Raw genomic sequence first — 18,467 nt, 5'->3', positions numbered from 1 at the left:
ACCTAAAAAAGTCGAAAACTGATGTCTTTTCGACAGACGGCAGCTTTCGACTTCAATTGAATATACCCCTCTAACTCTTACATCATTAAATGATGAAATGAATATTTAGTATTATTTATACATTAGAAGAGTACGACAATGACCAGGTGTTATTAAAAGTACTCCAAATGGTGTAGTTTCAGTGCTGCCTCTTTATATACACATTAACAACAAGTTGCTTGATACATTGCTATAAAATCATACAAACTTTATTTTCTGCACCTCAGCAATTTGATTTTTTTTTTTTTTATTACATACTAACTCGGATTTCTTTTTCACAAAAACCTTTAAAACCTAATCTGAGCTGTAAATATATGCAACCACAATATCGGAAACAATTACATTTGAATACACTCAATGCCAGATTTTTGCTTCACTAAACATTTATTAACTGTTTTATTCATTAAGTAAATACATCACTGTACAAGAATAGCAAACAGGAAAAAAAGCCAAATTAATTGTAAAATAGCATTTGTAGTAAGCACTTTTTTCCAGATAAAGTTAAAATACATTAATACAAAAATACAATATTTTGTTGTTGTAGTAAAGTTGCCAGAAGCACTAATAATACAATTAAACAGCCACATGATTTTCTGAACGTTGGCTTGTAATCACATGATCAGAGCTCACAAGTTCCTTGGACAGTGTTTCAAAGCCAACTAGAACAGTGCTTCATAAAGAACAGTACTTTACCAGTTTCAATATAGGTTATATGTGCAGTAATAACACAAACAGCAGATTGAAAAAAACTAAAATAATGATAGTTTTAGTGGATGCTTGCTGAAAAGGAAATGTACATGGTAAACAGGTTTGGTCCCACTTAGTAACAGAAAGAATGGATAACCCTTTAAATAATAACATTTCCTCATTTCTTCTGTTACAATAGAAACTAAAAGAGGCTTAGACATACTGTAAATAACAATCAATGTAACTATACTTTATAGTGATATGTGCTCTCTGAGCATAACCAGCCTCGACTTATTTATAAGCTTTATTAAAGTGATTTACTTCCAAATAAATATGAATATTTACAAAATTTCAAAAGGCTGGAGTGTTGTAAAAGGCTAAATGTACATAGGTATTACTGTACAATGGTGATCAGCAGTGTGCAAAATAAACAAGATATCTGCACATAAAGACATACTTTTTCTTATACCTTTTGATTCTTACACAACAGGTCCAGATTTGTAATAAGGCAAAATAGGTCTATGCCTAAGAATTTCAGAAGAGGCAGCTGCTCCTTGTTTAATCATTTTACCATCTTTGTTTACATATATGCTTTCCAACTTAGACCTAGGTCTGCAATATTTATTAAGTAGGTCCACACTATTTACTAAGTGGCAGCTTGTTAAAGTCTCCAGTTGCCGGTATCTTTAAGCCCCAAATTAAAAAAAATTCACCCAGTATTTTGTTATTCAAAATATTGCTTGTTTTTGGTGCATAAACACGCAGACAAGCAGCGGCTAATGCGCTTAGTTAATAAACCCCTTAGTGTTAATGTGACCATTATTAAATGCTGACAGATGCATTTTACTGATCTTTCTTTTATAAAGATGTTACATGGTAGAGGTTGGGGCCAGGGACCTCAATGGCAGAAGTGACGCAGTAGCATATAGTGGAAGAACAGAAAACGAGGACACCTAGCTGCAGTAAGCCCATGCCTGATGTTATAACATTTATCATGCTATTTTTTCTCTTTCTTTCTTTTTTTCTTTCTTTCTTTCTTTCTTTCTTTCTTTCTTTCTTTCTTTCTTTCTTTCTTTCTTTCTTTCTTTCTTTCTTATGTAGTTCCTTAAACCCTTGTCCAGAGTTTAGATCTTTAAAACTACAATACCATGGATGCAGTTACTTGTTTCCTCCCCTCCTGATACCATGCACTGTTTTTTTCTGTGATTTGCTTAGGCAATGCGTGAAGGGGAAAACCAATAAAAAGCTGCATTAAGAGCATGAAGATTCTGACCAATCTTCCCGCAGCCCAGAGGCACACGCAGGGTATGAGGGGGTTCCGAGTACCCAGAAACCCCTCCATGATGGACTGATTGTTTTTTTCAGAGACCATCTCAGCACATACTGCAACTGCAATCAGTGTAAATCCTGCGTTTGCCTCTGCAGCCTTCACCTACCCGCTCCAATACAACCATTTTATAGTGACAACCGTAAGTATTCTGCAACCATGCTGGTACCGCAGCTATAAATATTAAAAGTAAATAATTCAGCTTCACAAGAAAACATCTTAATTAAAATAGATATTAAGAAAGCTTTTAATACCAACTTGTAGTAGAACACCAATGCACAAATGTTCTGGTGATGTTCTGAGTATTATTTCCAGTATAAATATTCTTTCTAACTCTTGGGAGCACTGCCGGCCTATTGTATTCGGAATAGACATGTTCACCAAACAGTGATTGTCTCAACAACTACTACAGTCACTATTAATGCTGGTCTGATATAGACCACAGTTTAGTGGGAACCAACATGTGCTGGCCTACACCTACTTGAAATATGCCAGCTGGTGATACACAGTACACCTGCCGGCAGACCTGGAAACATGAACTGTGCTCCTTGAGGAGCCAGTTTGGAAACACTGCCATAAAGTATACACATAATAAGTAATGCTCCAATCCTTAGTTCAACAGAAAATTCTTAAATTATAAAGTGACTCATTTCAGGAGTATCCAAGTCACTAATGGGCAAATTATTAAAAATATTGCTAGTGTTTTCACATCCAAATCACTGGCACAAAGCCAGAGTCTACTGTGCTGCCAGAGAGAAGGGGGCAGACGGTGTCTGCACACGGGCCTTCTCCTCTCTTAAACCACCCCTGAAGCAGGCCCCCTTAAACCTCTGTGTCCCCATGCTCTCACATCCCATGGTGCGGCCCGACAATTAATAAATTTTTTAGTTAATTGGCGGGCACTATAAAAAGTATCAATTGGTACTGCTCTATTGGTGCTGGATTGGGGGGAGGAGCACGCCACATCAAGTCTAACAGGATAGCCCCTGGGGAAACAATTACCCACGGTCATCGACCGCGGGTAACTGGACATTGCCCAATGTATTTATCCAGAAGATTAAGAAATGACCTCTAGTGCCAGTAACAGAACTTCACATGCTGTTCTGTAGGGCTGGATAATATTGCTGAGAATTATGTAATAAGCCAAAACACTCAATCACTATAAACTATTAAGAACACAATATTAATAGCCAAACAATGTAAAAGTACGTTATTAAGTGTCATATTGGCAATTTGAACTACAGGTTACACAGACAAACAGTTGTCTCACCATTACAGCTAATCTTGTCAGTGCAGTGGAGCACGCCAGTGTATTCCTGTGATTTTCCGCTCACTCACCAATTTTATAACATGAACAAAGTAAGACACCATGCTCCATATCCTTACTTAGCAAGCAGGTTTCACAAACATGTAGTGATTTCCCCAACTTTATTAGAAATAATTGCCTCATTCTGGCTTGGACATCTTTCTTACAAACCTTAACTGACCTACAAATGACAATAATGGTTCTAGGTAAACATCGATTAATAGTCTATTGTCTGATTAATGCTATGTGCACGTACACTTTCAAACAAAACCAAACATAAATATTCTTAAAAGGAGAAGTAACTGTTCTGTATTCCTTCTTTATTTGCTACTGAAAGTTATGGGCAACCTTAAAGAGCATATTCCTTTTTACTAGAATATTTTCTATACTTGGAAAAAACACTGCAAATGCCTGCCTTCATAACAGGAAAGGCTCCGCATATATCAACAGCACCAGAATAATTCATGACAATTCCAAAATGAAAAATTTTGCAACTAGCCCAGTCATCACTTTCTTGAAAGCGGTCATTATCTGGTATTGGGGGTCATTCCAACCTGTTCGCGCACTGCTGTTTTTCGCAGCGCAGTGATCAGGTCACTACTGCGCATGCACTGCAATGCGCAGGTGCATCGTACGGGTACAAAGCGGATCGTTGCTGAGCGATGAATTTAACGAAGAATCAATTCGCACGGCCGATCGCAAGGAGATTGACAGGAAGAGGGCGTTTGTGGGTGTCAACTGACCATTTTCTGGGAGTGTTTGGAAAACCACAGGCATGTCCAAGCGTTTGCAGGGCGGGTGTCTGACGTCAATTCCGGGACCAGACAGGCTGAAGTGATCGCAAGGGCTGAGTAAGTTCAGACCTACTCAGAAACTGCACAAAATGTTTTTTGCAGAGCTCAGCTGCACAAGCGTTCGCACACTTGCAAAGCGAAAATACACTCCCCTATAGGCGGCGACTACCTGATCACATCGCTGCAAAAAGTAGCTTGCGAGCGATCAACTCATAATGAACCCCATTGTCTACTGTGTTATGCGGGCCATACATCTAAGCGCAATTCCCCAATGCCAATCGGTGAACTCCGATGATCTGCGATTTCTTGGGGATCGGCAAAGTACTGCATGTTAAAAAGCCCTGATTTGCTAAATCCAATCTGGTCAGAAGCTGCGATTCAAAATTGTCCAACATGTTGGATTTTGCCGATCCACCAAACCACACAAAGGCAGAATGGGGAATTGCCCCAATTAATTGCAGATGTATGGGCCCCAATAGCTGCAAACACCACGGTGTGATGGGAGTAAACTCAGTAACTTTTTTTTAGAGGATATGTTTAATTGTTCCTTTTGCGCAATTCTGTTGCTTCTGCTTGGCATAAAAAACGTATATGAAATAAAACCTGCGGTATACCGTATTCACTAGAAGCCCATCAAAGATGCACAGAAGTTATCACTCAATCCCTCATGTTACACACCCTGAACTAGCTCCAGTAGGCAGCTGATGAATAATTACAGGGATATGGCAAACTGCAAAACCAAAGGACACTTTATGGTCAGTGATGGAGGAATCGTTACGCAGTCTGTTGTCAGGGCTGCTACGACACATGCAAGGTGAATGGGGAACCAGGTAAAAAGCAAGAACGAACGTCAGGCAGAATGACTAGGTCAGGGAACACTTAAACACAAAAAAACATCTAGCCAAAATCAAAAGGTAAATCTAAAAACCAATAACTGGAGAAGTACTCAAGTAGGCAAACATATTATTTGTGTGCGCCAAGCCAGCACTTCAGTATGACTGATGAGCTATATGTGCGAGTACCCAGTACGTGGAGCACATTTAAATTGTTGGATGTAAATACTCTAGTAGTTTTATATTTAATATTTTTTCTTACAATATTTTACTCCTGCTGATAAACGGCAAAAGCAACAAAACACTTAGAACCTGCTATCACAAATTCACACTGTGTTTGACCAATAAAATGCACACATATGCACCAATGGAGATTATCAAGTATCTGGCACTTGTGCCATTCTAAAACTGGAGAAGTGGAATGAGGATGGGGATGGCTGTGCAAATGCAAAATGAGTACAGTAAAGACATGTTCACAGAAATGTGGTTCATCCAGATCTGCAGAGCCATGCACACAAGCCTGGTAGGTGGTGGATTTTTTGGTGAAAATACACGCGGATGAGTACTTGGTGTAAATCAGCTGCATGTGCTGCGAATCAGTTGCTGGACACATCCAGAAGGTGTGGCTCTGCTTACTTTATGGGTGGACATGTTCTACATTGGTGTGTACTTATACCCGTTTTGTGATCAACTCTGCATACTGTAAGCGCATAATTGTATAAAAATTTATATCAAAGTAATGTCAGGCTCAGCAAATCAGTAACTAAGATAGATAACTGTACATTACATGTTAGCCAAAGCTTGCAACACATCTAAACACTGTAAAAAAATTTTTTTTGCGTAGAACAATAAGTACTGAATTATGTATTGATGTGCTGTATACCCCAGGGTATCTGAAATAAAACAGAACCCCTGATTTTGTGCAATGTTTGATATTGCACTAACAATTCTTACGACAGAGGGAGGAGATTTATCAAACCTTGGAGAGAGTTAAAGTGGAGGGAGATAAAGTACCATCCAATCAGCTTCTAACTGCAATTTTGCAGGCTGTATTTGTGGAACAACAGAAGTGGATTGGTTGGCACTTTTCTCTCTCTCCAAGGTTGATACATCTTCCCCATATATCATTATCTTCGTACAGACCACTTAAATTGCATTAAGTGACCAACCTAGTTTCAAATGTACTTACATATACCAAGTACACACTAACAATAGTATTTCAGGAATTTCTATTATTATTATGAAAATGAATACATTTTTATAAAAACCCAGCATGTGCGATAGCAGTGACGTGCGGTGAGGCGAGGCAGAGCCTTTCCTGTAATACCAACATAAAAGCCAGAGTTTTGACTATATAAAGTATATGAAAAATACAAATAATATATTAGAAATATCTTCTTTGTATTATTCTGATCATTTTTATAGTCAAAACTCTGGAGTAAAAAATGTCTCCGACAGGTGAGGCAGCGCCTTCCCTGTCTTCCTTTTCTGCACATCTCTGATCAAAACTCACCAAATTTCCAGCAGTATATACTACTGAACCTGTATAAAATGCTGACATGAACCCTTGGGCTCATATATTGTGTGTAAATCTGGCTCTGGTACTAGCTAGTGCCTCCTGACCCATTTAGCTCACCGCACGTCCCTATGCGATAGTATATGTTACCAAGGACCCCCCTAAGTGTTTTATTGTATCTAAGTATCCTTAATGTGTGCATATCTATTCAAAATACTATAAATATAGGTAAGTTCTACCTAAATTAAATTTACGTATGTTTTTTATTATTTTTTTAAGTACCTTTCATTACTAATACATTTAACGTTTTTAAGAGTTAAATTTCAGAAACTGAATTAACACTTGAATCTATGAGGTACCCCTTGGAGTACACATACTACAGGTTTATAAGTAATTACCATAGGATTTTTATATAGCTTGATTTAAGCTTCAGAAAACAGACCAGTAAGATGCATTGAAGGTGAATACTGGGATGAGAACTAGTATCTCCAGCACGTTATTAATGGTCATTTAATAACCACAAACACACTGGTGTGTGTGTGACACAATGGCTGCAGCCAGATTTCGGTTGGTTCTTTTACACTTATATGTGTACCTGAAATCATTAGGTGGATCGCAAATGTACAGTGTCTGAAGTTTTACTTGCATGCATTGTTATACAGAGGTCTAACATTTAGGTTATAGATGGGTTAAACAAGGACTGTAAAACTTAACCTAAAATAGGGGAAGTACAGGTTTTATAATAAGTTTTAAACACAAACATCATATAAATAAATTCTTGTGAAATCCACAACATGTTGTGCTATACCAAATATCCTCATAATTGTGCTATCAAACATGCATGACCTCCTGTATCCAGAATATTATGATTTACAATAAAGTCCAAACAACAGAGAACTTCTGAGCCTGTATATTATATGGCAAACACTCCTATAACAAACCGAGGGGCTGATTTATCAAGTTTTATCGTACACAATGAGTTTTAAACACTTGTTGCGTATGATAAAACTTGTTGATAAATCAGCCCCTCAATGTTTTAGTTTCAGAGTAAAGGGGAGATAAAATTACCTTATCTTTCCGATTCAAAAACATTTGCTAAAACAAAAAAATAAATAGAACAAACAACTATATTAGCGCCATTAAAGAGTTTTTTTTAGAGCCATGGTCAATACACTTACTTAAAACAAGCCTGGGCTAATCCTGGCACCCCCTGAGCTACGTGGTGGATTTGCTTCTGCCTTGTCAATGGTCTTTTAAACTGGGTACATACTAGGCCGACGGATCAGCTGTCCGTCCGGCCTATGTGACGATCAGTAAGTGGGTGTACAGTAAACTTACAGATAGTCGGCCTGATATCACAACTGGGCTGGCATTTACATCTGCCCGGCCAGTTGTGATGTCAATCACTGGCGACCTCTGCAGCAAGTGTACATACACACAGCACGATGCGCTGATATATTGGCCATCGGCTGTGCTGCAGGGCCGACGTGATATATCTGTGGACGATGTCGATAACAGACGTATCAGGGGTACACACCAGGCGACGTGCCCACAATATATTGGCCATTCAATTGAAGAAATCTGCAGTCGTCATCTGTCTGCATTTACCAAAATGCCCATAATGACTGAATTTCCTGTAATTGGATTTTCATCTGCATCACAGTCAATTTCATGCCACAAAAGCTCCAACACTAATCCGAATGCTAGATTTCAGCAATATCTCAGCAAGATGTACAGGTATTACCGTACATATAACCAGCATTACACACCATTCTGAATCAGCAAGATAATACCCCAATATTTAGAAAGCCAATATATTTGTCCTTGAATTTTTTTAGTTTTATTACATAGTCAAACATATAGAGGGGTGACCAAGGTTCAGAGTGAACCTTCTAGGCCAAGAAGTTTAGGCTGGCTTGAGGGTCTTTGAGATTGGTAGTACTACTGTACTTACATAACACTTGCTAGATATATTATGTGTTCAGTATATACAGTACATACAATATTAACAGTTCTATAAAAATCCTACACTTGCCAGCTAACTACATAAATATATTCTGTATTATTCTACTGAAAAAGGTTTTTCAACCGATGATAAAATACTAGTATCCCTCATTTCTGGAGGTCCAGCCATGCAATAAATTTGGAGGAGTTTGTTATATATAAATTACTGGTAGAACATAATGTATGCACTATGTAATTCAGTGACATTCTGTAAGGCTAAGTATAGTCACAGGAACTTAGATGTACGTACTGTATTAATCATTGCTCCAGATTTCAGAAGGAAACAGAACCCGGAGTTTGTACAGTGCTTATGCTCCTTATGCTTTTCTGAAAGTATCTTTAGACTTGTGATTTTCATGTGATTTTTTTTTTTAACATTTCAGTGCAAATGGCATATCCTTCTAGCGAAGGAAAAAAGTACAACATAAGACTTTCCTAACATATAGGCTTCACTATACCTAAATGGACCCTTTAACTATCATCTCTTTATGATTTCTTCATCTGTCATCTCAGCCCTTCCCATGGCATCCTGGATGTTGGGCTGGATCTGCTGCACAGTCTCTTCTAGACAGCTGTTTGGGAATACTACATAACGCGCAGTGACGCCGTGACTCTTTGGTCCACGCAAGTTTTCTTTGCTGTGCCAGATGCCATAACCAAAATAAACAATGAGACCTGCAAAGGAAAGCAAAGATAGTAATGGGAACCTATTCTGAGTTTCAAACAAAATATATTCCACTTTTAATTAAGTTGCGATTGTTAAAATAACTTTTTTAACTATTACAATATATATAGTGCAAAGGTTCTTCCCTGGGGTGGCTATGGACATAGGCGGATCCAGGGGGAACAGCAGCAGCACTACTGCTATTTCTGTCAGTCAGATTTGATAAAAGAGCCGGCAGGCACTAGGACCTGCCGCTGCTCTAACAGCAAGTCCGTGTGGTATCCAATGGGCTCCCCTTGCTCACACTGCAACCTACCTCACCCACTGCCAGCCAGTCAGAGTCCAGCCCAGGCGCGGGGTTCAAATGCCAGCATCGAGTAAGACTGTTATTTATGATGGCGCAGAAGGCTTCATTAGCCCTCACTGCACCGCACAGTTTCCAAGCACTTCCTCCTCCACTTCCTTTACCACTATGCTAGGTGCAGTCAAACTCAGCTCAGCTTTGAGAAGGCAGCCCGTGTGATTGTGACAGGGCTGTCCTGCAGATGTCTTATGCTGCTTGTTGGAGGTCCAGCTGGCTGCTTCTGCTAATCAAAGATGGGCAGTTCATGTCCTGTAGTCTGAGTCTCACTGCATTGCCCAAAACAAGGTATGCTGCACCTGCCACCACCAACTAAAAACTATAATAATTATATTGTGCTGGTGTGCATTCCAGGCTCCCATAACTAGTGGAACAGGTGACCAACATTTCAAGGCCCAATCAGCCTTTTCATCAGGGTGAAACATTGGCAATAAACCAGGATGCGCTCCTACAGCCAATCATTACCTTATGGCGTATTCTGTGAGGCCATGCCCCCTGTGATACCACTCCTCTTATCTGGGAGCACGCGTGCCTTAGGTGCATGTAAATATAACTATTACCGTTCCCCTATCATGGTGCCCCCCCTTTCATTTTCTTCTGGATCCGCCCCTGGCTATAGATCATTGCAACTATGCTTTCACTATGAACAGGTAACAACAATAACACCAGGGTTACAATATATTAAATAAAAACAATAGTTCTTAACTGAAGGATTTTCCAGTGTACTACAGGCCAAGCAAGAATGGTCATAATAATGTTTTGCTTCTACAGAGTTTACGATTTGTGGCCATAGGGTGTTTATTTACTATGGTGGGAGTTTTCTTTCTAGACCTGGTGATGCTGCTCATAGCAACCAGATTCTACTTAACATTTATCCAGCTGCTTCTAGAAGATAATAGATAGAATCTGATTGGTTGCTATGGGCAACATCACCAGTTCTAAAAAAACTCCCAGCTTATTAAATTTACTCTAAAGTGATCATTGATAAAACAAGTAAAATAGGAAGAGAGAAAATATAGCCAGGATAACCCTAAGACCATGTCACGTCACCGAAGTGAAGCTATCGGCTACATCTATATCCACAGTCAATTCACTAACTTACAACTTAGCGGACTAGGTTTAAGGGATAAATTATTAGGTTATATTAGTTAGAGAGTCTTAGACTTGGTCGCTTCTGATCCCAGTTGTTAGCCAATTGTCTTCGCTCTTCCTATATCTGCTGGCACAGTAAAGACTGGTAGCACTACGTAGCGAGCTGCTGTGCCGTCTAGCTACAGATGGACAGAGGTTGTGAGATGCATCAGTCAAAGTCGAAAAATATTGCAGTACACACATCACGTACAAACTACACACAGATGGCCTCTGCGCGTGTACTTGTTCTGTCGTGCGTGCACATATTCGCAATTTGCGTATGGTTGCTCCCGCGGTCCTGCGCATTAGCGCGTGGTATGGGTATTTACGGTAGAGTTTGTGGACGCATGGAAGGCTATCAAAACACATTACATATTTAATCCAAATAGTGCACAATGTACACATAGTCCCCCTGCACCACATCAGAAAGTAACAGCAGTTTAAATGGTAACATAACAAAGGGATTCACCTTTACAGAATAGGAGGGGACAGAACAAGGTTATAAGTTGGTGTTTGGTATCCAGCTGAAGGGTATTTTAAGGGTAACATTCCGGTGTTAGTTTGAGGAAGATCGCATGTTCCTGTGGATAGTTATGTGCAGGAGCAGAATATAGCTATAAACTGTATTTACTGTACATTATGTATGCGGCGGGAATCCAGAGGAGACCACCCACATGAGCAGTTGGATCAGACATCGCCCACCTATTCAAACCGACCTATGACCTCTCCTGTACTGTAAATGTGCATCCCTGTGTCCAATGGACAAAGGGATTACAGAATCTATTGTATTGCTTTTTGGAAGAAGTGTATAAAGAGAGCCTGCTGCAGGCCTGGTCAGACACAAGACTCACAACGTTATCTATCAGATAACGGAGGACCGGACCGGGAAGCGCAAGCGAATTCACTCATGTATGTACCAATGAATGTAGCCATTTACTCTGTTATATTGTATTGTATTATTTGTATTGTAACCCCCTTTCAGCAATAATACGCTGTGGTTTTGGAACCCAGCGGTTTAATTACAATCTGGTGTCGTGTCTTCATTGCCCTGCTAAGGTTTAAAGTGTATTATCATTGCATTGCATTGCTGTAAAAGGTTTAAAGTGTATCTCTGGGTGTGTACGCGCTGTGAGTACTTTGTACCGTCAGCACGGCATTTGTACGCTAAGTCCGTGCACAGTACGGGACTTTGTACGCTAATAGCGGACAAAGTACGTAGAGTGTGTATTAGGTACAGCGGCAGTAGCGGCTCCATGTTAAAGTGTATTTAAGGTGTGTTTAAGGTATAGCTTTTATTCCTAAGGATAAATCAGCAGTATCACATCTTTGTCCGACAGTCTGAGGATAGCACCGCAATGAACAGCTAGTTTGTCTGGTTACTTAATAGGCCAGCTGTTACAGAGAGAGGAGACAAGTAGCTGGCAGCTGATCATAGGGTGCTATCAGAGGTATATCTCTAGCCTTAGATTCTTATTTATATGGCGTTCGATAAAAGAGAATATCTGAATCACTTATGATGCAGTAGATATTTCCCCTGTGCTAACTGTATCCCATACGTGGGTAAAAAAAATAGGCGTAGAACATTTCCTTATTACAGCTGTCACAACAACCCTTGTAGAGACACATTGATATATTCTGAATTAAAACCTTATCTTTTTGCAATTAGGCAACACTCCAAAACTGGGAATACTAGAGACACTTATGGGCCATCTGCATCACTCAAGGGAGCTTTGCTCCAGCAAATATCTTGTTAAAAGGAAATTCATTCTGACTAGTTACGGATTGCAACTCTGATCTTAAAAGAACTTTGTGGTATTATCAAGTGACTAATATATGTTTGAAAATTAAATTAAAACTATACACCGTACTAGTCAAAACATTTCTGTAAAAGTCACAACCTTATAACACAGTTAAGGTCCAATCATTAACTTCAGATGTTTCCAAGCAGGCATCACTTCTGATGGCTTTTCTGCTCTGCAAGTCTCTGCCAGCTTGCACCAGGTACCTCTGCAGCAGCAAGTCCATCTTTTGCGAGTCTTCACTGAAAACTTGCTTTTTGACACTAATAAAGCTCCTGTGATTACATAGGTCTGCACTATTGTTTACATTCTACAAAACCAATCACTATCTAGATAGCCCCTACATGTCATAGAGCAGCCCCCATTCCGATTTCAGCAAATTACCTGTTAGTCAATGCCAGGGGCGTAGGGAGGGTGGAACAAGTGGAGCGCGAGCTCCAGACGATGCTGGGGACAGAAGGCGCCGGCTCACTGCACAGCTGAGAGCCGGGATCTCGGGCAGGGGTAGGAGGAGATGACTAGTAGAGAGGGAAGGGGTGGCCATCACACTGCCTGCATGTTCCATGTCACTGATTGCAGTGCAGAGAGTCCAGTGCAGTGCGGTGTGTTGTTAGGGAAGAGGGGAGGTTTGAAGGCTTGTCAGAAGAACTTTCCTGGCAGTCAGGGATCTGCATTCAGTGATCTGGAACATGCAGGCAGTGTGGTGGCCACCCCTTCCCTTTCCTCAGTCCTTTCCATCTACCCACTGAGGTCCAGCCTGTCAATCACATAGAAGCTCTGCCCCTCCAGGCTGGAACGAGGAGCTGCTCTGCTGCTGGCCTCTTGGTGGGAATTACTGTGTATATATGGATGTGTATACTGTGTGTTTATGTGTATATGTCTGTGTTTGTGTGTAAATGTGGGTGTATATGTCTGTGTGCTAATGTGTATACATGTATGTGTGTTTGTGTATATATATATATATCTTTGTATACAGTATGTGTGAGTATATGTGTGTGTTTATGTATGTCTGTGTGTATATGTGTATATCTGTGTGTGTATATTTGTGTGTTCATGTGTGTGTATTTATCTGTGCATAATGTATTTGTGTGTTTATGTATGTCTGTGCCTAAATATGTGTGTGTGTGTGTGTGTGTGTGTGTGTGTGTGTGTGTGTGTGTGTGTGTGTGTGTGTGTGTGTGTGTGTGTGTGTGTATGTATGTATGTATGTGTAGTGGTGGGTGGGGGTGCCGTGACATGACCCTGCTCCAGGTGTCATGTCTCCACGCTATGCCTCTGGTCAGGGCTAATTATATATTAATTATATATTAAAACTTTTAGGTGAAAACAAAGCAGATTAAATAAGAATTCAATTAACTTGCCTCCCATAATCTCCCTTTTTATTAGTTTCCCTATTAGGATGAATGTGAATTTCGGGTTTCGGATGATAGATCGAAAGTCAATAGGTCTACATGCATTAGGTTAACAGGTACTAAAGGTCAACAGATGAAAGGCTAACAGTGCTAAAGGTCGACAGGTTCAAAAGGTCACGACAATGGTCGACGCAAGGTTTATTTTTTGATATCGTTTCATTAACTTTTTCATCATTAACCACTCTCATGGACTACGATTGGGAATAGTAACCAGCGGTAGCAAAGCGGGGCACCTTGCCTGAAGTGTGACAGACAAAATGAGCCAGCGAGGGTACATGTTTTCACTAATTTGGCTTAGGTATGGCTAAATATACAAAAGGACACCAAAAAACCCTGTGTTGGCGATTTCCATGTAGAGTTTTTTTACCCTGTTGACCTTTTGTACTGCCTACCTTTTCCATGTTGACCTTTTGACTCTGTCACCTAATACATGTTGACCACATGGCATCAACCTATTGACTGTTGACATATTTACTGTCAATCTTTGTATCCACACCCCCCTCTGAAATTAATGGGGAGGGAACCCCACAACACTGCCAGGAATTTGAAAGATATCCACGAGAAGGGATACTCAGCTATTATCCAAATTAAGGACTGGAGAAGAGGAGAACCTCTCTAAGCTGATAAATGCATCTTTATATAGCCTACATTTTACTATGCTTATACAGCAATAAATATGAGGGGATGTGCACATGCATATATGTACAGTCGGATAATCGCAAGTGTGTGGTGTGTGGAACTGGGTCTGTTTAACACACGGAAATGTGAAGCAGAAAAAAAATCCAGCTCATAAGTTATATATTGTATCAAATCCAAACAAATGAACTGAAATAAATATTGGCTGATTGCTGAACACAATACCCACAAGTATAATACAAAAAGGCTTACCAACAGCAAGCCATATGGAAAACCGCACCCATGTCATGTAGTTCAGCTTCAGCATGAGATATATGTTTAGCAGGATACTCACAGATGGAATCAGCGGAACCAACGGGACCTACATTTCAAACATTGACAGGTTTTAGCTGTTAAGCAAAGTAAGCAAGTCAATGCATCACATAAATAAGAAGTTAAACATAACCTATTTATTCTTATAGAACCATTTATAAACACTTTTGTTTTTAAGCAGAATTTTATAGCAACAGAAAATACTAGAAATACATTTAATTGCTTGAGATTTACAGAGGTGAAATAATTTCATGAACACTTAATATTTTACTTTTTAATGCGGCTTTCAGCATTATCAAACATTAAAACAATTCCTAACAACATTGCTGTTGGGCAGGAACAAGGTGTGTTGACAACTCCATATCTTTACGTTACCTGAAAATCATCTATGACACAAAGACAAATATCAGTACAAAGTACTGGATGGCCGAGATTGAAAGCTCCTGTGAATGTCATGAAATAATTTGGCATCTGCCTGGATATGGTGCATACACGGTGGGCTCCAGGAAAAGGAGACGCAGGTACAAGGGGTATGAACACAAAGCCCCAGATACAATTCATAGCACCTATGTATTAAAACATGTGTATTGCTTAGAACACTGGTCACCATAAAAGCTTTACAGACTTACCTGAAATGTTGTGGTTTTCTTTTGTTGCTCATGGACCCAAATTAAAAACAGGCTGCATAAATACCCGATCAGAAAAATGATAATCAGTAAATAGAAACACCACTTGGGGAGATGTAATTGATTATTTCCAAACACCAGGATAGAGCACATGCATGTGGCAAAGACCATCATCATCACTACTGAAATTGTGACAACTTCACCGGGATAAAAGTCACTCAAGAACTTTAGGTATGGTTCAAAGGCAGCTTTCAAATGTCCCGTTTCTCTACGGTCTTTGGCTTTTTTCTGAGTTTCAACCAGTTGAAGCTTGTCAGAAAAAGACTCGTATTCCTTAAGTTCCTCTCCACCAATCCTCTCTGCACCGACTCCGGGCTCCTGGTGCTGAGGACTCTGTTCCTGGTCGGCTGCATTTGGGGGTTCTGTTTTTTCTTGCTGAAATCTCAACACAATGATACTGGCTGCAACAAATGTGTAGGCCAGAAGGGTCCCAATAGACAAAAACTGCACTAATGCTTCCAGGTCAAAAATGAGTGCCAAGAATGCCATCAAAGTGCCAAATACCACAATTGCTATGACAGGTACTTTGGTAATCGGGTTCACTTTGGAGAAGAACTGAAAAAATAGCCCATCTTCGGCCATTGCGTATACAATTCTTGGCAAGGAGAAGAGGTTACTGAGCAGCACAGTATTCATAGCTTTAATGGAAGACAAGAAGGCATGTTAATCATATAAAATAGGGACAATATCAACAAACCAGTCTTAATATAGAATGACATACTAGTCATGTTACTGAATACATAGTCATTTTTAGAGGGATAGAAGTAGCAGTTTGACCCACCAGGACTTGGGCCCAGAATAACACGTCTTACTGGTGGTGTCCCATGAAGTAAGTGACATATTGGAACTTCTACATGGAATTTGAAGACTACAAAATACCATTATATCAATCGAACTTAAAGTACTTGTAAATCATTGGAGTGTTTCATGTCCCCCAAGGACATAGCCAATGCTTACAAATACTGGGTTGTCCCTAATTCACTTTCTACCTGCTTGGTATTTAAGAGGCACCTGTATTAAGGGTACATATTGGGAGAGATTATGTTGGAATATGAAAATCCAACTGAGTATCTATATAGTTACTATATCCAACACTAGTGTGTGACCTTAGTAATGCAGTAGAGCTACAAAGTGGTTTAATAATAATTTAACATTTTGGAGTTAGTAATCTCTAGTTAGGACACTGCATTGAAGGTTGCAGAACTCAGCTCTTGCAATACCATACAGTAGTTTAGCATTTGCCAACTTCAGTCCTAGGGAACCCTAATAGTGCATGTTTTCCATACACTGCACTAGAACAAGTGTATTCATTTTAAAAGATCCAAATACTCCAAAGATTCAAATATTTCTAATAGATCCATAAGTAATACTAATTATTTAATTGTGAATCTGTGAGGGCACATGGAAAATATGCACTGTAAGGGCATCTTCGGGAGTGAAGTTGGGAAACACTGCCATAACTCATACCATCCAAAGCAGTGGTTGGAGCTTAGAAATTAAATACTTTAGTTATTGTGGAAAATGTCTAAACAAGAACCCAGCATTGTATAAATCCATAGTCAGTCCTCAGCCTCAGAACTCAGCAATTAGTTCAATCAATTCTTCTACTTGTCATTATTGTTGCATGTACTAAATGGTCAGTGGCATTTTCTAGCTCAGCAATGTCAGTTCTCTAGGGAGGTGAAGACGTGAGCAGTGTAGGTCAATAAATATAATTAGGAGAAAATTTAAACTACTGATAACATTATAGATTGATGACTCTGATTTGTTCATCTGTATGAAACGCTCATCTTTAAGGCAAGATATGCAAAACAGATAATCTATTGAAGGGTAAATACAAGAGTAACAATTTAGCGTCATTTTAACTTCAAAAACATTTATTTTCTAAAATGCTTTTAAAGGAGTAAAGCAACACAACAGATTGAATAGAACTTGTTGGACAGACAGAATCTGAAGGGTAGATTTAGCAAGACCTGGAAAAAGATAACGTGAAAGAGATAAAGTACCAACCAATCAGCCCTTGTAATTTTTCAAACACACAGGGCGGGATGCAGCAAGCATCGCATTATGCTTACGATGCATCCTGCAAATCTCCACATGCATATAGGCGTTTACTAATGCCGTATGTATGAAGAAAATCACAAAAGGACAGCTCTTGTAGTAAGAGTTGTCCTTTGCGATGATAGAACTCCAGGGTCCTAAACCCGGAAGTCCTATCTGCGCATGCGTCCAGTGATGCGCCTGCCGCTGGGGGGTGATGGGAGACATCCGGTTGGATCCCTCTCAGTGGGGAGGTGCGATAGAAGTTCATAGGCTTCTATTGCCATCTGAAGATGGCATTGTCCACCGCATCCAAGCCACGGAATCTAGTCCATTCCCCAGCGCATTCCATATGCGATACGCAGCCAAACCTCTAGAAACTGCACTTTCGGAGGTTTTGCTGCAGATTTGTGCTTGCTGCATCTCACCCACTGTCTATAAAATGAAAGTAAGAAGCAGATTTGTTCATCTCTCTCCACTTTTTCTGCAATGTGGGGGAATGACTTTTGACACATGGGGGGAATGTAATAGGGTGTGATAATCAGAAAGTGTGAGATTTAAAAAAAACAGGAGAACTCTCACAAAATCTCTCACTTTCTGATTATCAGTGTCACACCCTATTACATTCCCCCCATGTGTCAAAAGTAAGCGCTATAAATACAGCCATGAAACCCTGCTAAAGCAATGCTACAGGACAGTTTTGGGAGATTAACAATTTAAGGAACTTTATGCACAAAGAGGTCACCCTTTTCTACAACATATCAACATACTCAGCTGAGGTTATTATTTCTACAGTATAGCTTAAATTAAACTGTTGTAACTCCTATATCCAATTAATGCTCACACAAATAAGAGTTTCCAAGTTATGTATTTTTGTAATTGTTTCAAACATATGGGTACCCAGTGCCGTTTCTAGTGGC

The 18,467-nt window shown here is 39.7% G+C and overlaps 1 protein-coding gene across 2 annotated transcripts in view; it reads right to left on the bottom strand.

Annotated features, from left to right (window-relative positions):
* Positions 1-404: 404 nt before the first annotated feature.
* SLC7A4 (solute carrier family 7 member 4) overlaps positions 405-18,467 on the bottom strand; it is a 98,971-nt gene continuing 80,908 nt past the window's right edge. For both annotated transcript variants that reach the window (XM_063913165.1, XM_063913166.1), the window contains exons 3-5: positions 15,451-16,145; positions 14,762-14,870; positions 405-9,181 (exon numbers count right to left, since the gene is read on the bottom strand). In XM_063913165.1, coding sequence (XP_063769235.1) covers positions 8,985-9,181; positions 14,762-14,870; positions 15,451-16,145 — 1,001 coding nt within the window. In that variant the 3' untranslated portion in view covers positions 405-8,984. The remainder of the gene's footprint in view (positions 9,182-14,761; positions 14,871-15,450; positions 16,146-18,467) is intronic.

The sequence above is a fragment of the Pseudophryne corroboree genome, chromosome 1 (assembly GCF_028390025.1).
Source record: "Pseudophryne corroboree isolate aPseCor3 chromosome 1, aPseCor3.hap2, whole genome shotgun sequence".
Lineage (NCBI taxonomy): Eukaryota > Metazoa > Chordata > Amphibia > Anura > Myobatrachidae > Pseudophryne > Pseudophryne corroboree.
This window is presented reverse-complemented; position numbering and strand designations above follow the sequence as displayed.